General features: G+C 41.9%; 1 protein-coding gene across 1 annotated transcript; it reads left to right on the top strand.

Moving 5' to 3' along the window:
- eps15 (epidermal growth factor receptor pathway substrate 15) lies at positions 1 to 26,658 on the top strand. Its single transcript, XM_080506484.1, is given in 27 exon segments — positions 1 to 130; positions 5,958 to 5,999; positions 7,301 to 7,390; positions 7,468 to 7,515; positions 7,614 to 7,709; positions 7,884 to 7,946; positions 8,756 to 8,881; positions 9,614 to 9,673; positions 10,049 to 10,279; positions 10,543 to 10,688; positions 11,670 to 11,826; positions 13,093 to 13,175; positions 15,126 to 15,198; positions 16,238 to 16,399; positions 16,523 to 16,720; positions 17,267 to 17,704; positions 18,190 to 18,273; positions 18,469 to 18,631; positions 18,762 to 18,806; positions 18,911 to 19,308; positions 19,738 to 19,807; positions 19,954 to 20,024; positions 20,752 to 20,887; positions 21,048 to 21,112; positions 21,114 to 21,221; positions 21,224 to 21,256; positions 23,835 to 26,658. Coding segments are annotated over 27 exon segments (3,354 nt in total). The 5' UTR covers positions 1 to 103; the 3' UTR covers positions 23,976 to 26,658.
- The last annotated feature ends 544 nt before the right edge of the window (positions 26,659 to 27,202 follow it).

The raw sequence follows: 27,202 nt of genomic DNA on the forward strand, positions 1-27,202 counted from the left end.
CCGGGTTTGATTCCTGCAGCTGGGTCCAGTTCCAGGTTTTCGGGCGGCCTCTGTCTGTGGCAGGCAGCAACGCAGCGTGAAGGCAGTGGGAAACAGAAACACTATGGCTGCCACTCTGTCTCTGACTCAGGTAACACTGTCTTACAACTCTCATCTAACGTCTGCGCGCGCTGTCCGCCCTCCGCGCCGCCGCCGCTCTCTCTCGAGGGGGGTGGGCGGCATTCCGGCCGCTGGTCGCCCCGAGGCTGGCTTGGCTGGCTTGGCTGGCAGGCAGGCAGGCAAGAAGGGGTCGCTTCCCCCTCGCTGCTCGCCGCTGTTGGTGAAGTTCAGTCCCGCTCTGACTGAGAAAAGTTTCTCGCCTAATCTCTTCGGGCACTGCGTAAGGGCGTAGCTAGCTAGCTAGCTCCGGAGCTAACCGCTAAGTGGAGTGTCCGGGCTGCTTCCCCCGCCGCTCCATCAAACTTTACCGACACCGGGCGGCCGGCCTCGCGTCGTCTCGGGCCGGGTTTCCCCGGTCGACATTGTGCGCTGTCTGCCGTTTTCGCTGCAGGCCAGTTGGTGCCCGGCGAAGAGGCGATAAAATAGCGACTCCCATGTGTGTCTCTGTTGTGGCTTCACTGTCACATTTCACTGCCCGTCCAGCCTCCGCTAACACAGTTTCCGCGGCAAAAATAAACAGCTTTAAAGCCCGAAAAGGCCAGGTTGTTGGGCTTTTTCTTTCTTTCTGTGCAGCGTGTGTCGGTTGTTGTGTGTTTTGACTGTGTGTGGGGGGAAACAACAGCCCCGTTTTTGCCTATAATTAGAAGTAAACACGCCTGGCTGGCTGGTTTCAACCTGACCTTTCTAGTGGACAGTTAGCCTGTTAGCCGCTGCGGGTTAAAACATGTTTGTGTCATAAAACTCCGAATAATGTGTTGCAAACCAGTGAGAGGAAGTGGACACTGTCTGTCTGCGGCCAGGACAGGACATGCAGCTGGATTAGGCACATGGATTCGGTCACATTTTGAGCTGTTTTTAGTGTCCAAAACCGTGAAACTTAGTATTTTTTTCAATATCTGTGAGTTTTATTGTGCATCACAAAGGTCTAAGTATTGTCTCGACACCCTCTGCTTATTCTCAGAACTTTAAAAAACTGACTAAAGAGTGGTTTTATGTGTCTTTTCTGACTTACTGGATGTAAACAAGCTACTCGAGTTCAATGTCCAAAACTGATCAATCATAATAAAAGGCCTGATTTAATAATCCATGGACCCTTTTTCATAATATTGCTGTCCTGTATTAACTATCTCCTCTCTCTTTTATTCTATTTGCAGTTTTTGCACAATAATTGTATGATTGTAATATTAACTTTGCATATTTTATAACAGCATGACTTTTTCTATAATGATGTAAATAATTATTAACTTTTGCTTCTATTTCTTAAAGGCCCAAATTTTTTATTTTTTTTAGCAATAATTAATGTACTTTTCAAGCTTGCCAAACTTTCTTGCATTTATCAACTTAAAAAAAATCAATTCACCTTTCATTATTGATGTTTTTATTAGAATATGATATCTTGTCTAAGTATTGTGAAATAAATTAGAAGTAGCCATCCATTCCTTGCGGTAATCACTGTTTTGCTATTATTACTTATTTTGCTTGTTGGTTACTTTCTTTGTAGTGAAACTCACATTTTTGGCATTCTTTTTGGAATATTAAGAATATCTGAAAAAGTTTACATTTTATTCAATAAAAGCCTAAAATTTAACTGAAATGTTTTACATTCAACAAGTTCTTTCTCAAACAATACTACCTTTTTGAAAAAATTTTCAAAACATTTATTCTTAATCGTATTGCTTGGGTCAGTCAAAAGTAAAATGTCACGTCATTGCTGCACATCTTCTTCAGAGATGTCATAGAGCACAGTACGTTGCCATATTATGTAATATAGTAAACGTAGACCATGTTCACCGCGAATAAACGGTAATGGTAAATAAGATATGAAAAGGTAGATTACTTTGTCCATGTCTTTTTCCCAAGGCAGTATAGGTTCTCCCGTGTTTGTTTGTGTAGTAAATAACTTAATTTAACAGGTAGTTGCAAATCTCTAATAAGTAGGTTGCCGTCCCAGGCGTGTTACCTGAGCCACAGTTGCCTCTAACAACAGACCGGAGCCGTCTGCCAACAGCAGCCTTGACAGAATTGTCTCTCACAGATTACCCCCCAAAAAACCTGACCGCATATCTCTGACGGCCGAGGTCGTCGGCCCGCATGGCAGTGATGGATGTTTTACAGTTTTCTTTCAACCACGACAACTGATAATCCTCCCAACTGACGCCGTGTTCAATGTTGCTGGTAGTGACAAAACTGTAGGCCATTCCTGTGTGTGGATTTAAGTTGGTGACAATTCAAGACTTGATGGCCCTCTCCCCTCTTCTTACAGTCTCACAAGTGTGCAGTCTTCTGTCGTTTTGTATGGTTGAGCTTGGGCAGGCAATGATTGACTGGTGTTTTGTCAATGCTCAATTAAAGAGTCACCAGTACAATGACCACAGTGGTACAGCCAGCAACAGTTCCAGTCGCATCAGTGTGTCTGTACCAAGGAGAAAAGTTGCTTTGGATGGAGAAAGATGTGTGCGCATGCTACTCTGAATAATTATCAGGCTGCAAACCGGCACTTATGGACAAATGACCAAATTGACCACAGGTTGAGTGAGTCCTTAATTTAAGTCTTTCACACTGACGTCAAAGCTAATCTGCACTGTTCTGGCATCTTAACACCATCGCCATGCCATTCTGTCTTTGTGTAGCGTAATAAAACATAACTGTTGTCCTTTTAAGCCCGAGTCACAGTAAACGTGTGCAAGTTCCTGAACTCACCAGGCCTTCTTGCCTGTACTCCTTGGTTATTTTTTTTTTTATTTTATTAAGGATGTCTATAGAAAGTTCAGCCCTATCAAGAGTAAGGTTGCTGCTCTTTTGTTTCCTTGAGGTGGAACTCTAAAGAGAGCTTTAACCTCCCATTGAATAACCACTCCCCAGTTAATACGCCTCTCAAACAATGGCAGTCCCCTCCTTTTCTCCTTCCTTGCACCTGCTCATTTAAAAGCGCCGCAGCCAATCGCTGGTTGTGGCCATATGCAGAAGGAAATGTTGGTTTGTTTCCTGTGCAGCCCAGCAGTGGATCTTTTGTATCAGCAGAGGAAAGACGAGCGTTTGGGGGGGGAGGATGTGACCAATGGCCAAATTCGCTGCAGCCTGTGGTGCGATGTCCTGTTGTAACGCCAACTACAAACCGGAGGAACTGTAGGATTTATATCCTGAAGTTTTGTTTCCGTCTGAATGTACTTCAGCTGTAAACAATTTACTGGCCACTGTGGCGAACATTTATGAACAAAATATGGCCACCTTTGCTTTGGGAGCTCGGTGTCATTATAATCTTGTCAGTAGTAAAGTTTCCTAAGTTATCTGGAAGTAAATTTAACTTCGCACATTTAATTTCCATATGAACATTTTTTTTTCTTGAGATTTTTAATAAAGCGGTATGGTGAATCGATATTCCGCTTTCAAACTGTTTGGGTGATTATTGATATATATAAGTGACTGTGGAAATTGTTTTTCAAATGAGAGCATTAATTGTTTTATGGAGCAGTTCTTTACAAACAGTTGTAGCCCAGCTTTAACTGGGATGAAGAGTGCAAAGGCAGTTGTTTGAGATTCCATGTACATGTGGCGGTAGGGAGACGTGAGGTGGGGCTCAGTTATTAGACTGAGCTGTCTCAATCTGCAGGTTCAATTCCTCATCTCTTCATATGTTGATGTACCCCTGAGCAAGACGCTGAACCCTAAACTGCCCCCATTGGATGGACTGAATGCTTTTGGCAGCCGCTGTGTGAATGTGACCAACATTCTAAAATGTTTTGGATGCTGTTAAATCAGTGGAAAACAAGTACAAGTGGAATCGTTTTACCATGTCTAGTAGAAAGGGCAGTGAACTATTTCACTACTTGATTGTTTTGTTACGTTTGTTTTCATCTCCCCGCATTTTTATTCATTGTTCTTGCCAATTGTACATGTTTGTTATTGTAAGGCACTTTGAATTGAATTGTTGGTCAAATTTTCTATAGAAATAAGCACTAAAGTTTTGCACAAAACTTGGAGTGAGAGGATGCTTGATAATAGGACTCGGATGAAAACGTGCATTTAATATCAGCCACACGGTGACACGTTGTGCAAGAAAGACTTGAGATGAGAAGAAGAGCAGTTGATAAAGTGGTTTAGCAAACTTCTCGATTGATCGTTTTTGATAGCCATTGTTATATTATTTTACAGTATAGTCCCCCCCCCCCAAAAAAACCCCATGTCTTTCATAACCAATTAAAAAAAAACCTTTTGCAAAAGAATTCAACAGATTAACTGATAATCAAAATATTGGTGTGTTGCTTGCTGAACAGGCTGATTGTTAAATAAGGAAAATATTTTCTTTCGCACGTTATGCTTGGTTACTGCTTTGTCATTGCCTCATCCATCTGCAGCTTCGCCCGTATGCTGTGGTGAAACTCCTGCGGCCTGTTTACTGCCATAGCTGTACTTATGGGAGTGTTTCTTGCAGTGATTTTTGCGAGAGGAGTTCGTAAAGGCGGCCAATACGCTGCACAATCTTTGCCGTTTCAGACACGCAGGTAATCATGGCAATATTTTCGATTGTGGCCTAAAATCAGTGGCGTCATGTTTTGTAGAGGGCGGGGGTGACGGAACAGCCGTGGATAAGCTTGATTTAGAGACATTTCTACTTCCTGGCTCCATTTGAGCTGCAACTACTAACAAACAATAGAAACGAAGCAGAGCTGCAGCTAAACAATAGACAGATTCCTCTTGAAAATGCTGGACAATGTCCATATTCTCCATCTATTTCCTTACTGAGCTTTTTTCCCCTGTACATCATCAGCGTTCCTCGAACAAAAGTTTGATTGTTTACTTCCTGAAGAGCCCAGTGGCGTGTATGGATGACGATTTGGTTGTTGTTGTTGTTTTCTTCACTGAAGTACACCGTAGCACTTGTCACCTCATAGTGCGGCGTCACGCAGTTAAACTGAGGATGATGTTTATAAAACCGGCTTGCGCAGTGCAGGAGGTGATGAACTTGTACAACTGCTAAAATGTGGTTATATGTACCTCCAGCTGTTCAGAGAACAACAACAACAACAAGGGAAGCAATTCCGAGTTTTTCACGTGATTTTTTTTTAAAACCTCAGCGTTAAGATTCATGGGGCTGCTGTGACCATCTGTAACGGATCAATCTTTTCTTTTCTCTTGACAGCTGCATCAGCTTAGCAGATGACACACTTTAGTGTGTCCAGAAAACACATGCTCACTGTCCTCTGCTGGAATCACAACAGAAAGAGCATTTTATTTTTTTATTTTTTGGGGGGGGGGGTTAAAGAGTACTTTGAACTTTATGACAGTATTTTTGGCACCAATACAGTTCAAGCTATATATCCGTATTTGTATTTGAGTACATATTCTCTATATATTTTACCTTCTCTGCCTCCCACAGACTTCAGGATTTTTTTTTTCCCCACATTTTATTTATTTTTTTCATACTTAAGTTGAACAACAAATGACAAACATCCACAAAAGCCCCCCCCAACAATACTAGATTAATACAAGAAATACAATGAAATAACCGACGCATAAAATTGCAAATTCACTCTGTCTGAAATCAAGTAGAAAGAGTAAGTGATTCGGTGTCTAGTTGGTGTATTACAATTAACAACAAACAAAACCTTTTAGCTTATAAATCTTAAAAGATTTCCTCCAAAACAATCGGATGTCAGATGGTTTTCTTATTTTACAATTGAAGTTCAAACAAATTTTGCATAGAGAATCAATTGTTTTACAGTCACCTGTAAATCAATGACTTCTTTTAATCTGCCACTTGTTGTAACAAGGCATTTTTTTCCCCCCATCCTTAACAGCTTTCCAGTGGAAATCCGATCTATGACAAATACTATCGCCAGGTATGTGACCGTTTCATAAATGCTACGAAAGTAAGACCATGCTGACTTTGTCTTTTGCATTGTAATAATGTGCATGCTTGTGTTATTGGGTATTGAGCTGATGGAGAATGGCGCCATTCTGGTTTTATAATAATAATAATAATAATAACGATTATTATTATTATTATTATTGCAGTTTTGTTGGGATTATTAGAAGTAGCAGTTTTTGTATTTGATTTTATTCAGACTGTTTTGAGTACAACTGCTCCGATCACTTTATAGATTAAGATTGTCTGCGAGTGTTGTCAGTATGGTATGATGGCATTTTGTGTATTTCTTTTTTCAGAATAAAAAAGAAAAGGGAATTTTTTTATTATGAAATTCAATGTATTTCTTGGATGCAGCTCAATGTTCACATATAGAAAACACAGGCAAAAATAGTATATATATATATATAAATATATACATGTGATGCTCTCTCTTCAAACACGCATGCAGCTTCAGCTGCAGTATGAGATAGTGTTGCAGTGAGCAGGGATCTCTCTTTCCCTTTTTTTTCATGCCCAGTCTCAGTGTCCAACAGAGGAAGTATCTATGAATTAATAATGTCTCTCTTTGCCCAACATACCAGGGGAGCTCCCTCTGAGCCCCATGAAGGACTGCTAATAGACCACTGAGGAAATGGCTTTGGTTTATTTTCACTATTGATTTAAGTTACTCGGAGCATCTCAGTCCCAGAGGGCCGCTCTCACCATTTGTTTTTCATTCTCTATTTGCTACCCTTCACTGTCCAGAGAACCAAAAATGCTATGCATTTGGAGTCGAGGTGTCAAATGTTCAGAACCAGAGGCCAAACCCGGCCTGCCAGAGGGTTGAGTCCTACATGCATAAGGACTTTGCAGTGTCTAAAAATCACAAAGAAGGCAATGATCGCAGTTTTATCATTAAAAGTGATTGTTGTTCCTAAATCGTCCACTGGGAGTCGCTCTGCTGTTGTAAGATCAGCAGACAGCACAGACTGGGAAACTAAATGGTCAAAATGCTGCAGTAAAAACTTGCTGTTTTTTGTTTTTTTTTGCCACAAGTCAAATTGACTCTTGCTCCAGGAACTGTGGCCGTGAGAGAGTGACTGACCTCTGCCCACATAAATCTGCAGACACTCACTGAGGCAAAGGGAACAAAAAACAATAATAGCTCGATCCCAGTTTTCACGGACAAGTGCCAACTTGAAACCATCTGACTTCCGAGCGGCTTTGTTGTCAAAACTTTCTGTTCTCCGGCCGACGCGACGACGAACTAACGGCGGTAATGTTTGGGTGCAGGTGGATCCGTCTGGCAGCGGGCGGGTGGCAGCAGCTGACGCAGCCCTGTTTCTGAAGAGGTCGGGCTTGGCTGACCTGGTGCTGGGGAAGGTGAGCACAGACTCTCCCAATACAAGGTCCAGAGCCAGTGTCGACAAGCCTCTCTGAAACTGTGACTCTCTCTTCAGATCTGGGATTTGGCCGACTCCGAACGAAAGGGCTCGCTTAACAAACAGGTATCCCTCCACTCTACAGTGTGTCATGATAATTATGTCCGTCATTGTTCAGGGTTACATAATCATTCGCGTCACCGTTCGTCTTTTACGCTCATCAGCAATTCTTCATAGCGTTGCGGCTGGTGGCCTGTGCTCAAAATGGCCTGGAGGTGGCGCTCAAGAGTCTCAATGTGGCTGTTCCTCCCCCCAAATTTGTAAGTCCGACACCCTCCAGTATAAATCCATGTTGTGTCTGCCGCAGGTAAATCAACTTCAATCACAAGGGTTTTTACGCTGGCTGGCTGGCTGATTGAATCTCGCTTTTATTTGCAAGAATGGACACACTATTCAATCGCTGAAGTACTAAAATATTTTAGTTTTGTCTGCAGCATGACACCAGCAGCCCATTGTTGGCAGGAGGAGTGGCGATCGATGCTCCCTGGGTGGTCAAGGTGAAGCAGTAACTTCATGTTTTTATCTTATTGAACAAATGCTACAAATGTGTTTATTTTGGCTGGCTATGATAAGTTTTTTTTTATTTTATTTTTTTAATTGGGCTCGTTGGACCTTCTGGAAACATGTTGGTTAATCAGACGGAGGCTCTGGTTATACCCGAGACTGCTCGTTAGTCCACTTTGAGTTCACACTGGTGTGTTCAGCTTCAGACCAAAAGAAAAGAGCATGGATAGACTTTATCTAGTCATTTAGATTTGCATCAAAATGAAACTTCTCTGCAATGGCTCCGAGCACTGCAGGAATACTACAGACTTCATCATGGATGTTGTTAATATTCATGGCTTCAGAACGATGCTATATTATTTTGGGGCCATCATAGTGCATTTTTTTTTTTTTTTTTTTTTTTACAGCTTAAGAGCTATCCTACACACTGTGATGGATATGCAGCTCTTCAGGGGTCCAAAAAATTACTTTTCCATACAAAGAAAGATCTAGTGTGACGTGATAAACGGTCTGATACTTGTTGTATTGAAGTATCGTTTGAAAATAAAAAAATGTATGAATTAACAGGGGTTTTGGTTTTTATATTTTTTTTTAGATGTATTTATATTCTGTGTACATATTTTGGTCCATGGTTTGGTTGAGACATTAGTTCAAACATTAAGCATTTTTATTTTTGGAGACACAGGACCCGCCTGCTCAGTGTGAACACGACAACTACAGAGTGATCATTTTCTATTGGTGGCTGCATTAAGACAATATCGTGAATTCACCATTTTATATCTTTTAAATTTTTTTCTCCCAGCCTGAGGAAAAGATGAAGTTCGACTCAATCTTTGAGAGTTTGAGCCCGGCCGGAGGGATGCTGACGGGGGAGAAAGTAAAGCCTGTTCTGCTCAATTCCAAACTGCCTGTGGACATCCTGGGACGGGTATGAAACTCTTTTTCAAAGTTTCCTTATGCCTTGGAAGAAAAAAAAACAAAACCCTATAATTATCGATTTACACAAGTAGCTCCACATATGGAATCAATCAAATATATGTACCGCAGGTTATTACAGTAAATCAATGTTATATGAGATTATGAACGATACTGTCTGGTTGTTTACTATTGGAAGTCAAAGAGTCATTGGAAAGTAAAATAAGCTCTCAGTTTATGGCAAATCCGATTTTTGTAGTTTGTGTCAAGATAATGTCTATTTTGTACATTAGATGGCAGTAGTGAGTCACTATGAGACAAATCAGGGTAACTTTATTTGTAAAGCACATTTCAGCAACACAGTAAATCAAATTTGCTTTACTTCCAACAAGCAAGTGCAACATGAGAGGTGAATAAAACACATTTTCAAAAAAACATTTTAAGAGTACTGTAGTCTCAAATTTGCCTTCATTTCAGCTTTATATAATTGCAGTTTGTTTCTATTGTCAGTAATTACCAAACATTTAATCAGTTATTTTTGGTGATGGGCTGAGGACAAAGTGGATGCTTCATTTATAAGACTGGACAGTGTGAGGTTGACTCACAACACATATTGAGAAAACAACGTCATGTATTTTATTAGCTTATTTGGGAAAGTTTTGATATATATAAAATATGAGCTACGTTGCCAATCATTTGTATCGTTCAGTTTTGAAATGACAGATTGTTTAACATTGTGTTGAAGGTGTGGGAGCTCAGTGACCTGGACAGGGACGGCATGTTGGACAGAGATGAGTTTTCTGTGGTAAGACATGAGCAAATTTAACAAGTAAATATAGAAACCACATAAACTACAGTTTCCTTTTTAGGCCGACACGTTGATCATTAAATCACACCATTGAATCTTCTTGACGCTTGAATGAAAAGGAGGTTTTCTTAGCTTGTTTCCCACTTTTTGCACGCTGCTGTATTTCTAATGGTATTTGCTGCTGTTATTTTCTCACTGTTGTCTATCATATTTATATCTGACACCCTTACAGGCTATGAAAAAACATTTCTATCAAACTGTATGGAACAAAGTGAAGACATGAGGTGTAAATGTGAAGAGTGAATCACCACAGGATGGTTGGGTAATTGGTATTTTTCGCTGATTCTTGTCGTTGTCGCTCTTTCCCCCCAGGCTATGTATCTGGTCTATAGAGCTCTGGAGGGTGAGCCTGTTCCCATGTCCCTGCCGCCTCCCCTGGTTCCCCCCTCCAAAAGGAAAAAACCCTCCGTTCCTCCTGTGATGCCCCTGTTGCCCTCACCCCCCTCTGTCAAAGACAGAAGCTCCTCCCACGCCGGCTCCAAGACCATGCCCCACCCTCCAAAACCCGCCCCAGCTCCTGCCCCAACACCAGCAGCCGCCCCTGTGAGTAGAGGATCGGCCGCTCCTAATACAACATCTGAAACTATATTTCCGTTTTACTATCACGTAGCCGCAGCACCACATAGTTGGAAATGATCTCAAATTGGCTAGTTCAGTGTGTCTTTCAAAAAAAAGAGAACAAGATTAGAGGTAGCCCAAAGGTGAGGTGAGCACACTTCAATATTGCCAGAGGTCACACAGCACTTCTCCTGGACTCCTGAAGGGAAAAAAAAGCTGTTGAATGAGATTTTTGCTTCCTTAAACAGTGGGTGGTGACACCAGCAGACAAAGCCAAATATGACGAGCTGTTCAGTAAGACGGACAGTGACCTGGACGGCTTGGTGTCTGGACCTGAAGTCAGAGACATATTCCTGAAGACTGGGCTGCCCTCTGCCACACTGGCACGTATTTGGTGAGTAAAAAAAAACACACAAAAAACCACCAAAACTGGACCCTCAGCATCTGTGGACCCGGCGCATTAAACCCTGAGGGCTCTTTACAGCAGAGATCACGTTTTATGTGCTGCTTTTGAGTGGATTTTACAGTCTGTAAGACACTGATGCTCCGACGATCATTTCCATTAAACGGAAAGAAACGGAGGGCGAGTCGTCAGTAGGAAAGAGGAACCCATCAAATACACGCAATTATTTCACACGGTGGAAAAGGTTCAATGTCGGCTTGGTAAAATATTATTTATGGGAAAAACACCCCAGTTCTCAGGGTATGTGTTGGTGTGTTAGACTCAACATTTTGTGTTTGATTTAATGAAATGTGTTATTATATAAAAAGAGGAGACATGCTTTTGTCTCTACTTTTTAACTTTTAAGTCTAAAATAAATCTGTAATCCAGTGAAAATATTGCGTTAATGCAACATGACTGAAGTAAATTCATAATAATATGTAAACATTTTAAATATGCCTTCCATACAGTAACAAAGCACCAAAGCTTCTGGGAAATATTAATAGAAAGAATAAGAAAGTTTAGAAGGTTTTTTTTAAATACCATTAGTTTTAATTGTTTATCAGTTAAGGACATGAGGATGAAACATCCAATAAAAATACTGACATAGATATGTTTACAGAACTGTTATATCTGATATTATTATTGTGCCTAATAAATAGTATTTGACAGTCTAAGTAATTAGCAGATGCTTGTAGTTATAATTGAACAGAGCATGTTGGTATTTATGTTATAAAGTAGTGAGTTTACACTTCGGACCACGAGAATATCTCACTTTATATGGATTTTTGTGGGTTTGTTGCGCAGTTCATTAGTTTCTGTCCTGTTGCCTCCGCCCTGTGTATTGACAGCCGTCTGGCTGTCACCAAATAGCGACTGCCCCGGGGTGTAAATCGTTTCTCTCTTATGCAACGTGTGTGTCTGTGTTCTCAGGGAGCTCTGTGACATTGGGGATATAGGAAAACTCACCCGAGAGCAGTTTGCCCTGGCACTGTACCTGATCAATCTGAAGCTGACGAAAGGACACGACCCGCCTCAGAGTCTCTCCCCCGAGATGATTCCTCCGTCTGACAGACAAAACATTAAACAAGTGAGTCTCCTTTGACACCGCAGTCCGTGAATAACGACAATAGACGCTTGAGTCCTTTTCCCGCCTTTTCAAACGTGGTAGAGAATCCTGATTCTTCACGGTATTTGGAAAGTGATTCAGATAAATGTGTAAATTTGTTGACAAGGAGAAGTTTGTCATGACCTGATTAAGCAGAAGCAGAAGAGCACGCTGGCTGCTGTGGGGCTGTTCCTCGTGATATTTGACTGCTGACACATTGTCATCAATACCTCCATGATCAATAATTTTTTTGGTGGGGGCACAAGGACGGATCAATGCAGTGTTATTCACTCGCACTCCAATAACATGCGTGACAAAAAAACATTTAGGTGCTCGCCTACCTGTCACCTGATGCTCTCATCAAGCCCTTGTGAATTTTCTTCCTGTAAAAACAACAGATGTGTTCAAAGAAGCTCACATTTAATGATTTCATTATTTATTTATCCTCCAACTGTGTATACCATTGACATTTTTATTTTTGGCTCCAATAAAACATCTTCCCCAAGTCACATAATTGAAAGGTTTATACACATCCTTAATAATCTGTTCATGTGCACTGTAACAATGGAATGGGGCTAGAATATATCTGTGGCTTCCTTCGTGCTCAGTAGGATTGTTTCCGCATTTAATTTTCATCAGTTGTTAGTATTTAATGACACAAACCAATTTTCATCTTTTCAAACATACTATAACCTATGACACCCTCGTGTATTTGTGTGTGTGATGGATTTTTATTCCAGTTTGCACTAGAGTTTGCAGCTGCATCTGTTTTTCATTTCCTTTTTTTTTTTTATACAATTTCCTGTCAATTTACATTTCAACCACTTTATATGCAATGGCACATTAGAGCTTGAGAGTTTGGTCTGTAAATATCTAGTGGGGGAGTTGGCAGGTTAATTATTTACTTGTTTTCCATGTTTACTCTAAATTATTCTGTTTGCATAGTCTTCAATCACACTTTAATTTTTGAAAGAATATTTGCAAAAAGATGAGAACCAGGGTTGCTGTTTGTATTGTATTATTCAACTTTTGCCCATGCGTTGTGTTAACTTGATTGACAAAATCATGCTGCAACTAAAAAAAACAAGTTTGACCTAATTATGTCAATGATATCCAGTGGTGTATCCAACCATCAGTAATGTGGGCATCCTCTCTAGTATGTGCTTAAAAATGCTTTAGATTTCCTTTTCCGATCAATGGTGAGTTTTTACCGTCTTACTCACGGCCCTTTTCCCCCTCATTTGCCAGAACAATGCAGCGAACCTGGCAGCTGACTTCTCTGCCATCAAGGAGCTGGACTCTCTCAGCAACGAGATCGTCGAGCTACAAAGGTAATCACTTGCCTTCGTATATTCACAACTTACTGAACTAAAAGTATTTAGCTGTTGTTTCGGCTGCCACCAGCAGCGGGGTCATAATTGGGGGGGGGGGGGGATCATTTTTGTTATTAAAAAGTAAATGAATACCCCCGTTTGGATCTTGAAACTCTGTCATTACCACATTTTCTAGACGAAAAATGGCCCTTTTACGAGTTCAGCTGGTTATATTAAGAAGATGCTTGTATATCAAAATATACTGATGCATATCTGTGACCACCAGATTTCACTATATGACAGCAAAATGCTTCTGCAGTGCCACTCAAAAAACAACCTTTAATACTACTGCGTCGGACTGACAGTCTGGGTTAGAAAATCACCATTTAACATATTTTTGCATAATCCTACCTTTGTTTCCTTGCCCTGTCGGCACATCAGTTCTGTCTTTGGTTAGTTCCCTTTTCACAAGAGTTGAGACTGAGAAGTGAGAAACGCACACAAACACGCTGCAGGTGACAGATGTTTTAAGTTGGACAGAAAAGAGTCGATACCGTCAAGTCAGGCCACCGACGCTGGAAGATATGATGCGTTTTTGCCGCTGTTTCACAATGTTGCAGCAACCTTCCTCTCGGGATGAGGTTGCTGAAGATGAGGCTGATGGGTAAGACGAAGCTGGGATTCACTCAAGCTGCTGGAGGTTGCTGTGAGGAATAATTTGTTTTTTTTAAGGTGCGGTCAGAGTTGCAGTGTTTTGCTGTTATTTTTAGCTGATGTAAAATAGATGACGCAGCAGAAGAACTTTGATTTAGTTTGTGTGTCTGCTCTTCAGACATCTGATAGGTTTTTTCACTGAAAATGTACATATTATGTGGCGTTTACGATATATAACACTGTTGAACCCCATTCAAACAGCCATCCCCTATCAATGTGTCGTTCTTTCTCTCAAGTGAATATTTTTTTGGTTTCCTTCTAAAATGAAGCTGAATATTTTTGTAAGTTAGATGTTTGTTGGAGCACAAGAACACTTCAATAATGCATCATAAGCTTTGTCTGTTTGTAAAATATTAATAGGAAGAAGCTCTCATTGGTTTATTGTTTACCGAAAGCACATTTAAGTTCCAGCGTGGGTCGGGCTGTTTTTATCTGTGAATATAAATCACACTGAAGCTTGAAGTGATCACTGGTGTGTGGGTGAAATCCGGGAACATGTGATTCTCCTTGACTGATGAAAAACGATTGCCGGTCTGTGGCTAAAGCAGTTTTTACATCCTCATTCATGCACAATATAAATCTGTTCATAAAATGAATTTCGAATCTTGGTGAATCAGTTTATGCTGCTGTTTAGTGTCTCATATCTGAAACCTAAATATGATAAATAAACAAACGACACATATTTGAAGGTAGATGTAAGTCCGCTTTCTTATTTCCCTTTTCCTCTCCCTTGCCGGGCGCACAATATTGTGCGGAGGCTGTAAACAGCTCATATGATGGATGCTGTAGGTTGGCTCAACATCACTCATCCGTCCTCCCTCTCCTCCCTCCTTCTCGAGCAGCCATCTGCTTCTCACCCTTCATCTCCCACACATTTGATGGAGCGAGTTAAGCGCTTACTTTCCCCAGACCTCACCTCACTTACAGCACAGTGAGTCCCGGAAATCATCCAAACCCCACCCTTTCTGCTTTAAAAAAAAAAAAAGAAGATATATTTATACATATCACACCACGCAGATGCACACCAGTTCTCGCTGAAGCCGTTCATGCAGCTCTGAGTGCTGTGACGTTGTGATTTGAAGGACAGAGGATCATCATGGTAGCTCAGACTCAGGAGGTGGTGGTTGTTCAGGGGGGGCTTGGCAAAGTGTCTTCAGCAGAAAGCTGGCCGGGACTGGGCCGGCTCGGCTCATCGGGCCTCGCCTGTTTGTCCTTGGTCGCCGAGTACTCCCGTCTCTTGTGCTGGACCCCCAGGGAGAAGAGCACCGTGGAGGAGGAGATAAAGGAGAAGGAGGAGGCCATCCGACAGCGCAGCAGTGAAGTGCAGGTAAGATGTCCCGGTGTCATTTGAGCCTCTTCTCTTTACAGTGGACTGGACACGGAGAGGACGGACGGCGTAATAGCTGTTCACGCAGACATAAAATGCCGTTTCTCTCCTGTCTCCTTACAAGCTTTTATAAAGCTTTTTCCTCGCTGCTTGTCCCTTTTCGAGCGTCAATCCCCGCTAAACTTTGGAGGTGTTGAAGCTTGTTTTTCATTCCAGTTGTGATGAATATACTGCAGGAGAAAATCAATACTGCATTTCGCCGGCAGATAGTAGACGCTTGTTCTGAAACTCGGTTAATGTTACTAACAAAGGAAGCGGCTGATATCTTTAAGTAGGAGTGTCTGCCTCCTCCGAGCCTGAGAGATGGGCTCTATTCTCGGACTCGTCTGCGCCGCTTTTGAGAATTCAGTCTGATGTCAGAAAGTGGATCTCAAGAGAGCTGAATTACTCTTCTTCACTGCAGAGTTGCCTAAAGCACTTTTGGCTCTTTCTGCTTTTTTCTTTCTTTCTTTTTTTCCTTTTCAGTGCCGTCTTTTACATTTGGTAGTCTTTATTTTCAGCTGTAGCTCTGTTTGATCTGGAGTCTTGAGACGGCTGGAGACACCATGTTCCCATTCTGTTGTGATTTGCAGAGCAGCATTTAGCTCATATCTACCGGATGATGCTTTTTCATTATCATGGTTTTTACTTGAAAGACAATTGCAGCAGAAGCAGATATAAGCCCTCGTTACTCTTCTTTGGCCTGCCTGTCATGCACACATCCATAAGTCTTCACATTCTTGATCAGATAACTTGATTTAAAAAAAACAAAAACCTGATATTATCCCTTCTGGTGCAAATCTTTACTAAGCGAGTGCTGATGAATCCAAACATCGACAAGAAAAAGGCAGCTATTGATCTTCTTTCCACCATTTCTTTCTCCCCTTACATCCTTCATCTCAAGTCAATTTCTTCTGACAAAACGGAGCTCTCTACCTCGTTCTGCTTTTCTCTCGTATTCTAATTTTGTGACGTCTCGCTTCTGGCTTTGTGCCCGCAGGACCTTCAGGACGAGGTTGCGAAGGAGAGCGGGGAGCTGCAGCGGCTCCAGACACAGCGACAGAAGGTCCAAGAGGCTTTGGAGGAGCTGGATCAGCAGAAGAGCTCTCTAGAAGAGCAGCTCACTCACATTCGAGAGCAGACCTGCCAAGAAACCCAGCTGGTGGGTATATCTTTTTTTTTCTGGGCACTCATTAATTTTGACCTTCATGGGATTTCCAAACAAAATGGTAACTGTGACTCCCCGGGTGAGTTGAGTGTGTTCAATATCATCATTTCCATCCAGATTTCATCACTGCAGACGGAGCACGAGGATCAGGAACAGCGGATATGTCAGTACGAGGAGGAGTTGGTCCAAGCACGTGAGGAGCTCCTGGCTCTGCAGGAGGAGAGCAGGAAGCTGCAGGAGAAGGTGCAGGCTGCTCAGGAGCAGCTCACTCCACTCCAGGAGTCTGTGCGAGACTCCTTCACACAAGTTGCACAGGTCAGAAGCTCTGAGGGATTTTTCTGTCGGGTGAAAATATTAAAAGGAGATTGAGTATTTTTTTTTTCAAAATGTGGGACGTGTTTGCCAAGCAGTTTTTTTTTTTTTGTTGTTGTTTTTAAAGAAATTATGATAAAATGAAAAGTCAGAAGTGCTTTAAAATGATCAAATCAGCTTTAGCATAACACTTATTAATAATTCAAATTAAAGCCATCTATCTGGCATCTAACAATAATATCTCATAATGTGAAAATGATAACGTTAAGCACACAACCACAAACTATTTTGAACTATAAAAAAAAAAAAGCAACGGGGGAGGGGGTCATCTTGACACACTGAAAACCCTCAATTTAGATCATATTGCACCTTCAGTTACATTTCTTTGTTGGGAAGCATTTACAATCCAGTAAGTAATCGCTGTTTATAACATTTTATAGACGCGGTGGCAACTCGACAAAGCAGCTGTGCAACATTTACAAGATCTCTGTTGAACCTTGGACTTTGCTGTCATATTCAGTCTATTTTCTTCATCTCTCCACTGTGTAGGTTCAACAGAAACTGAACGACCTTCAGGTGGAAGAGCGATCAGTGACTGCTCAGCTCAGCTGGAAGAGAGCCCTCGAAGACAGCTCTCCCGTCATGGTGAATGGATCGGCCGGCCACATGGCAGAGCCTCCGCAGCAGCAGGGGGACCCGTTCGGCCAGGACCTCTTCCAGGAAGACGACCCCAAAGAGCTGAAGGTGGAAGAGCCAGCTGCTGGTGGCGCCCTGCCGAGCGAAAATTCAGATCAAAAGGAACACGAAGGAGAAAATGAAAGAGGAGAAGAAGAAGTGGAAAATGTAGTTGAAGAAAAGGAGGAAGAAAGTCCAACGACGTCAGAGGAAGAAAAGCCGAAACCCGATGCCTTGGACAATCTTTACACGAGTCTCGCCACCTCTGATTTGTACAGTCTGACAACTAATGCCAAACCACGGGACGCTACTGTAAGTCCAACCAATACACTACTCTAGTATTAAATTTTTTTATTTTTTTTTATGTTGAAAGCAATGACTGGAGAGCTTAAAGTTAGTTGCAGGGCTCCTATTCTGTTTTATGCAATACTGATATAGTGACACTGTAATTGTTGTGCTGCAAAAACAATTGTATCCTTTTCAGATAATTCTGTCAGAAATCATAGAACTATGACAAAACGGTCATTTATGTTTTTTTCCCCTGTTTTCACATTTATGTGGCACGAGTAAATACATAACAGTAATTTTAACCATATTCACATGAAGGTCTATAAATGCCTCAAAAATGTGAATTCAGTGTAAAGACAATTTTACCATAATTCAGTGAAACCTGACTGGTTTTATTACAAAATAAATGAAATTTAAAAAAAACATAGATCCACACACGCGCGCACATTTGTATCTCACGTGTTTGCGTTTCTCTCTTGTCACGGCTGTTTTTCTTCTGACCTCTCCAGGAGCACAGTAGTCCTGTACCCGACGTCTCCTCCGAGTTTATAGACGACGACGACGACGACTCGTCAAAGGATAGCCCGCTAAAGGTAACGGTTGAACCAGCTCACAACTTTGATCTGTACTTTGCCGGTCCTGTTTTTTTTTTTTTGGATCCGTTTCAGTTTGTACAGAGTGATACTTGGCAGGCGTGAATATCTGCATCTCAACGCCGTTCAGCGTATATTTTAGTAATGGATTAATCCAAATGTTTACACAACAAACGTCTTGTGGCCGCCCCGCAGGTTTCTTCTCCGGAGCCGGAGAGCCAACGGGAGCAGACGGAGTCCCCAGAAACAGACGCCACCTCGTTACCCCCTCCGGCTGGGCCTCGCTCCTTGCCCCCACAGACCAGCCCGCCCTCACTGCCCGAGATGGACTTTTTCCAGTCGGACCCCTTCACTGACCGTAAGTCTTCACGAGACAATCTTCCCGCTGGGGATTTATGTGTTTGTAACCGTTTCAATGTGTTTGTATGAAATGTAATTTCAGTTTGAGTTGCAACTCGTTCCGACTGTGGATATTTTGTCTTTTCTAGATGATCCATTCAAAGAGGATCCTTTTGGAAAAGCTGATGTTGCAGGTAAACCGAGTTCTATACCTACTTCAAGTGACGACAATATCGGGCATTTTGCTGAAGCCACATTGTCAAATGTTCACATTTTGTGTCTGCTTGTGTTGCATTAGATCCGTTTGGAGGTGATCCGTTCAAAGGCACAGACCCCTTTGCTGCAGACTCGTTCTTCGCACAGACATCCGGCGGCGCTTTCCCCCCAGAGGACCCCTTCTCTGCCTCGGCGGACCCATTCGGTACCACTCCCGGGATGCCAGAACCAGATCTCTTTGCCGCCAAGCCGAACGACGTGGCGGCCGCGACGGCGGCAAGTCCAGATCTCTTTAGCACGAAACCCACCGACCAGAATTCCGCGCCTGTGGACCCGTTCGGCTCCTCGGAGAACAGCACGGCTGATTCGGATCCTTTCGGAGGCAAAGTGAACGCCCTGGGGGAGGCAGATCCGTTTGGATCTCAGGACGGCGGGGCGGACCCTTTCAGCTGCTCCCCGCCGAGCGCTGACGTGACCGTGGTGAGTTGGCTGCTGCAAAACCTGACCGCTGTGAAGTTCCTCGACGTGTTGAAACAGTATTATTATGAGGGATGAATGAGTGAATTGTTTCACCATGCACCAAAACGCTTTGCCAAATGTGTATTTTTTTCAATTTTAAAATGTTGCTATTACATAAAGAAAAGGTTGCGTTATTTCAACTTGTAGCTTGTTTTTTTTTTTTGCTTTTCCCCCCAAATTGACTTACTCAGTAAGTATAGTAAGTAATCTAAAAGCAAATTCAGGTCAACCAGACTTGATCATTTGTCTTTAAAGGCACTTTGTCCATTGACATCGAGCCTTCACTGTCTATTCAGATACAAAAATTAGAGCAACTGAACCATGTCTGCCAAGTTTATTGCATTTCATTCCATGTTTGTTTTTTGTTGGGTTTTTTTTCTGTTTTTCTAGAAGGATTCTGCAACAAGCAATGACCCATTCGCCCCAGGTGGTACAACAGTCAGCGCCACTTCAGATCCAGGTATCACTTGTGTGTTGACGCCACCTTCTGGCAACAGAATGCATTTTAACTAGATCAGTAAACATGTTTGAAATCATTTTACAGTGAGTTTGAGAAATTGTGTGAGCTCGGTTTGAGAATGTTGACTTTTGGTTCCTCTGTTTCAGACCCGTTTGCTGCAGTGTTTGGAAACGAATCATTTGGAGGGGGCTTTGCAGATTTCAGTGCCTTGGCCAAGGTAATTCTCGGAATGGGGTCAAATAGAGGGATCGACATTAGAGTAAGCACTGCAATCTAGACAGTTGTGCTTTATTTATTTAGAGTTTAGAAGCGAATACACAATAATTATCAAAGCCCAATAAGACCACAATGTGGCCTAATTAGTGTCTCTGACAAAGGACATTGAAATGAGCCCTTAAACTGTAAAGCATTACAGGCACATAACTCCAATATTTACAAATAAATGGCCATTATCTAAATAAAACTCCCATTACAATATTACAATCCATGTATTTCTGGATAAATGCACCACCGGGATGTGTTTGTCATTGTTAAGAGTGAAAAGGGGAAATATGTGACTAATCATGTAAAAGTACATTGAAATGGGTAAAAGTAAAATTCCTTTCACCTTTTATGTAAATCTGATTTGATTCTGTTGTACTTTGCTACTAAGTAAATTAACCAACAGGACGCTATAATACACCCATATTGTACAGTCAGATTTTACACATAATTATGAATCACATTTTGTGTACAAATTGTTCATTTAATTTCAGTGGGGATTTTCTCGGCTGATGAAAACACACCTGTCAGACTTTTGTTTTTTGAAAGCACCTGCGTTGCACTGCGTCTTCTCAATGTGCCTCAAACCTTTTCGCAGTGTGGCACAACTTTGCCGTCACCCAGGAGCTCCGTTTTGAGTTGAATGTGATTTTAGGTTTATGATCGAGACCCTCTTGTTGCAGTCAAACGGCGCCGATCAGTTTGGCATCAACAACAAGAACTTATTCCAAGACGACAGTCAGTCTGCCGGCGCCGACGTTCCCCCGGCTCTGCCTCCAAAAACGGGTACGCCCACCAGACCCCCTCCTCCGCCTCCAGGTCAGTTACGTGTCCACGTCCGTACGATGGAAGTGCACATCAATCATTTGTGACGTTGTCGGGAGTGTCTTGTGTGGTCGTCACGTTGCTGGGGATTTATTAGCGGCGGGGGTTTTTTTTTCTTTTTTTTTCAAAAAGCTGAATGTCTGTGCCTCATCAGGTAAGAGGTCGTCCATCTCTAGAACAGAGTCCTCTGACTCCTTCCATCGACGAGGCCACTTCCCTCCCACAGACCTCAGGAGACTTCTCCTCCTCTTCCTCCTCCTCCTCCTCCCTGCCTGCCAAGGATCCTTTAGCTGACCCCTTCGCCCCCTCCTCCCCTCCTCGCCACAACGTACGGAAGCTGACCGATTTGCCAGCTTTGACAAAGTGAGCACCTCCCTCTCACCATCTCCCTCACCTCCACCTGAATGTCAGTAGTCAAACCCTCCTCTCTCTTTTCCCTCCTGCTGATAATAATTCACGTTCTTCAGTATGATTTCAAGCACCAAGCAAATCAGGCCACCTTTTCAGATCGCTCCATCCACTGCCAGCTTTTAATACAAATTTAGTGTCTAAAGCCGTCTGCTTTGTTTTTCATCCACCTTCTGCCTGTGTATTTGTCAAGTCCAAACATATGCAAGCTTCATATTTAGGTGTTGTTTTCTTTTTTTTTTTTGCCATGTAGAGATTTAGTTTTTCTTGTTACAGATGTTCTTTTTTTCTTGACAATGTAACTGAACATGAGCCTTTTGAATGAAATTGCACTGTTTTACTTCGTGAGGAACTGTACAGAAATGTGCTTCTAAAAGTTATCCATATATTAATATATTGCACCTGCTGCAAAATGAAAACTATTTGTGGTTTGTGGACTTGTGGGCTCTGCTACAAACCAATGGCTTACATGAATATTTATAACTTAAAAAAAAAAAAAAAAGAAGAAGCAGGTAACATTTGGCAGTGAATGGAGAGATGAGAGGAGGCTTGGTTTTTGGTGTTTGTTGGCCATCCTAACTCGACACGCTGTGTTAAATCCTGTGCATGTTGCAAGCATGGCTAAGAACACACTAACTATAAGATAACTTATCATATTGGACCTGACAGGTGTTTTATTCTGATTTTAACACGGACTTTGCCTCATAGTATATTTTAGGAGAGATGTTTGCACTGTGAATATTGTGGCAGTCAGCTTTGTGGACCTTTACTAACAGGTTGCAGAGAAATACTTGCTGTGCCTTGAGTTAAATGCCGTTTCGTACCATTTCAACCTTTTGGCCCCTGAGCTTTCCTAAACTACCATGGGTGCACAATATTATTGATTAAAGAAAGATGAACCTGTGGCAGTTGGGCTGCGCCAGAGGGCCTTTCTAACATACTGAGGTTATTCGGTGCTGATTACTTATTGAGGCTGTGTTGCTTTAATTGAGAAGAGCTGTCATTTCTTCTCACTCTTGAAAATAATGGCAAAAAAGTTACATTTTGAAGTCTGTTGGTCAAGTAATGGTTCTCAAAACAAACTAGCACATTGTACATTACTCTATTGTGCTGAAGCGGTCATGGATTTCCGACTACCAGTTTTAGAAGCCACCAAATTCATTCCTTTTTTTTTAATGCTGCGTCGAGGCAAATAGTTTTGAATTTGGGAGTTTCAAGGGTATGACTGATTCTCGTTCCTCTCGTGTCACATGACGGCGTCCAGCATGTCCCCGCCGACCTCTGACCTGCACGTGCTGACTGTGTTTGATTAGCTGGCTCCCATTCGCTCATAGAAAAAAACAACTTCCACCATTCCTTTTTTTTTTTTTTTCTCCTCCACTCTGTTGCTGTTTGTTTGTACATGCTCCCTCTGTTCATCCCTTCATCCAGTTCATCAGTTCACACCACAGTATGTTGTGCAGAAGCACATTGGCTGTATTCTCTCTCTGTCTTTTTACATCCTTGTCAAACACGTTTAATAAAAGGTTGAATCAAGGCCACCATCTCTGGCTTTTATGTGCATCCGTGACGTTCCTGTCTGTAGACCTCATCTTGATGGACCCCCCCCTTTTTTTATTTTTTTTGCATTTAGAGTTTAAAAAAAAAAAAGTTTAGTACTTTTACCCCTAAAAGCTTGAAATTGATCTCTTACTATTGTATTTCAGTTCTGTCACATTTTTTTCAGAAATTCTATATAGATTGGTACATTTTATTCTAAATTAAGACTTTATTGTTTAATTTAGTGTTGGTAAAATTAGATTTTAAGGGGTAATCATGATATACACACACACACACACATATGAACCACAGGTTGTAAAAACGCCAGTTGTCTTTTGTATGAGGCACATAAAAGTTGAAGGTAAATTAAAATATAGAAGTACTGAGTAGTTGAAGTACTTCCCACCAACGTCAGCTTTTGCTCCCAGTTCAGAGAATAGGTGAGCTGTTGGCTGCTCGTGACACACGCATCTTCTCCATTGAATTCATTTAGTTTCTTGAATCTTTTCATCACGCATGCCTTGCAAACTGCACGCTGAAATCATCCATTATTTCTTCTTTTTTGATTTGCCGCTCGACTTCCTGGTCATTGTCGCTTACCTCCCTTTGCATGGCTCCGTTCACTCCGTTACCCGCGTTGCTTCTGTGCAGAATAATGAAGCTGTTGACACTGTGTCCGACTGTAATGATTAACCAACATAACTGCATTTTAAAGGTCGACTTCCCACTTCTTGTGTCATCATGAACCTGTGTGCATCATCAGGTCCTAGTTTTAATGGATGTTTTGTCACATATTTACACCAAAAAAAAACAGTTCTGAGAAAGAAAAGGAAAAAAAAAAAGTCATTTTGATGTTTGAAGATAGTATTTCTAACCGTCGGATGTTTACTTGTAAGGAAGGCTCTATAGTCAGCGGGATTTCTACGGCGTTTAAAACTGCATCCATCGTGTGCGTTTTTGTTTGCTCTTTTTCGTTTCTGCCTTCACGGAGCAGTATCCAACCGAGGAAGACATGATAGAGTGGGCAAAGCGCGAGAGCGAGCGAGAGGAAAAGGAGCGACTTGCCAGGCTCACCCAACAGGAACAAGAGGACCTGGAGCTGGCCATCGCCCTCAGCAAGTCTGAACTCTCCTGAAGAGCCCCCCTCTTCCTCCTCCTCCTCTTCCTCCCCTCCCTTCCACTGGTCAGGCTCGGCACGGCACAGCACAGCTTGGCCCGACCCAGAAAGCACCAAAGCAAAGTGGGGATTGTACATGACTCATCCAGCAGCACCTGCTTCCCCATGTGGAGACTTTAAAAAAAAACAAAAAAAAACCTCCTGGCTGAATCTTTCAGCTTCCTCCTCATCTTCCTCTTCCTCCCCCGACTCCTCACTGTTCACCGGCTTCGTCCGCAGTGTCGCCTTCCATCCAACCCTTCATGGTCTCTGTGGATGAAGGCACGAACGACGGAGCGCTTGCTTGAAATCGCGAGCGGATCTCGGTGGGGAGAAAAAAAAGGGGGTTCAGGGAGTTTCAAGTTTTTTTTTTTCCGGATCGTGAAGTTTTGCCGATCTCGGCGCCAAGCAGCAAAGGCCACCCCTAACTCTCCAGAATGTCAATTATTTATCCTGCACTCACACCTAGAATGAAAGGGCCTTTTGTTTAAAAAGTCCAGGTTAAACCGATTATCTCACTCACTACACCTTGTCGTATCTCATTTCTCATAAGTTAGTGAGGATTTCAGGAAGGTTTTAGTCACACCCCCCCCCCAGCCTCTTAATATTTCTCAAACAACCACAGCAGTCTGGGAACATATGAGATTATCGAGGTTGTAAAAGGAAAATGTATTCCAGTGTGTTTTTTAATCCCTTTGAAATGGAGTACTGCTGTGTCGGCTGTTCAGCAACGGAGTGAACGTGAGATTCATCCTTTTCGTTCCTCTCCATTGAAAACGGCTCAACACAGTTCAAACACTTAGTTTTAACTGGAAGTTACCAGTCCTGTCAGATGTGAAAATTCGTATTTAGATTTATTCTAAAGTAGAACAAGTCTGCTACAACTACCACGTTCAGCTTTATGATGCTTTAACTTTCTTTTTGAATGTCAGTACTACGTTACCCTTTTCTTATACTTTCACAAACTACCTTTTTTTTTTTTTTTTTTTTTTAATTAATGAAAGACGAGGAATAAAAGTACAATAACCACATTTAATGACGACACATCGTTGCAATAGAATTGGGCTGCACAACCAATGGAATTATTATTTTGTAAGAAAACATTAGTGATACAGCCATTTTAATTGGTGGAAAATGTTGCATTTAGTATTTGTATTCCCTAAAAGTGGCCTAACATTTATTTTCTTTATTTTCCAATTACTTGTTAAAACAAAAAAAAACAAAAAAAAAAATTTGGCTTCCAAGCTATATTAAAAAGATGTTTAACATACTTATCAGCCGTAACCGCCGTGATGACCACAGAGGAAGACGAATAACGTTCATCAGGACGCCCGTTGGTTTGCCTCTGATACAGTTGGCAGCAATTAAAAGCATTAAATTGGAGGAGCGAAAAGGATTTTAAGGGGTGAATAAAGGTCCAAGTTGTTGCAGCGACACGACTGGATCGGAGCGCCTCCAAAAACTGCAGCACTTGTGGGATGATTCTGCCTTTTTTCGTGGTCAGTATCTTATCAAACTGGGTCCAATAAAGGAAAGGGAGCGAGGCGGTGGTCCAATTCTCTCGTGGAGCACTGCAGCGCCTCATCCTGCACAACTTGGTGTTGATCAGTCAGAAATGACTTTGACATTTGGCTGGTGGTCGTAATGTTACGGCTGATTGTCGTCTGGCCTGTTACTCAGGGTCCAACTTGATGTTTATGCACACAAGTTGGACAGCATTAACACTTTGTGGGGAAGGGGGGGGGACGTGACACTGCCTGATGAACAACTACTTTCAACACTTCATCTCTTCACGGAGGTTCGAGCCGTGCAGTCTTATCCACTCGTTTCATGGTTTCCTCACCCTCTGCCACCGTTGGTACTCGTTTTGTTTTTCCATCTGTACAAAACTGTTTTAAGCGGGCTGTTTCTCTGTCGCCGCCTCCTCGTTTTGACTTTTACACAAACTGAACAAATCGTCATGTGTTTCTGCACGTGGCATTTTACTTGCAAAAAAAACAAAACTGCAGGTGTTATGAGGAGGAGCGCTCACCTTGCACTGAATCCTCAAGCCTCTTCACACTCGGAGCCGCAGCCAGCGAGTGATTCCTTCTCGTTTGGTGTAATTTAGTGTCTCTCGCCACGACATGAACAAAGCTGTCAAACACTGAGCGGAGGTGGCAGGTCGGTGATGAGCGGGCAAGAACCCGCAGAAGTACGTGAGGCCTTATTTCTAGTTTCTTTGCCCTTTTCTGTTTTCTCCCTTTAGGGAAGATCAAGACGTTTCCTCTTTGATAGACTGTCTGCGGGTCGATGCAACACCTCTGAGGGTCACTTTGGTTGTAAATACAAGAGCATGAGCTGCATGTCGGTTCTCTCCATTCTCCCGTCAGACTATGTTTCATAGTTACACTCTCACTTTCAATTGTGTCCACACACACACACACACACACACACACACACGGTGGTGTCATTTGTACAGACGGTGCAGATTTTACAAATTCAGAACCACTTATGTTTCTAGGCTTACCCATAAAGGCTTTTTGAAAACTCTGAGCTAATTGTATTTTATTTTGTATTTTCTAACTTGTAAGAAAAATTAATTGATAATGGGAGGTTTGGCTAGAAAATGTAATGCATTTAATTGTAACTGAATAAATATTAAAACATGTAGTTTTGCAAATGATGGATTTTCATTCTTGTTGCCACTTGTTCAGAAAATATCACGGCATTTTGTTACACGTTTCTTCATTTTGTCACAATTTCTGATGTTTTCACAGTTCAGGGTTATGACACTTAATAAATGCATTTAACTGGTGGGTATTATAAATGGTGGCTAAATAAGGCAAACATTTTTAAGGAATACCTTCTAAGTATTGTAGAAATCATGCATGACTGATTTTCACTTTTTCAACAAAAAGTAAATATTCATCTACAATACTTAAAGTGTCGTAGATGAGCAAAAGGCAGGCACACAAACGTTCCTGTGGAATGTTGTAGTTTCAATATATTGATTCTTCTCCATCATTATGGACTGTCCAGGATGTAACCCACCTTCACCCACAGTATGCTGGGATTGAATTTGATAAAAACATCCATGAAATTGTCAGTTGTAGAAGTTTAAGGGACATTTCACTGTATTTTGCACCAGGAGGCGTCAATACATTTGGTTTTACATTGAAATTGTGGTAAATAGAAACAGTTTCAGATGTATACCTTGTGCTACA

Source organism: Blennius ocellaris, assembly GCF_963422515.1.
Source record: "Blennius ocellaris genome assembly, chromosome: 12".
Lineage (NCBI taxonomy): Eukaryota > Metazoa > Chordata > Actinopteri > Blenniiformes > Blenniidae > Blennius > Blennius ocellaris.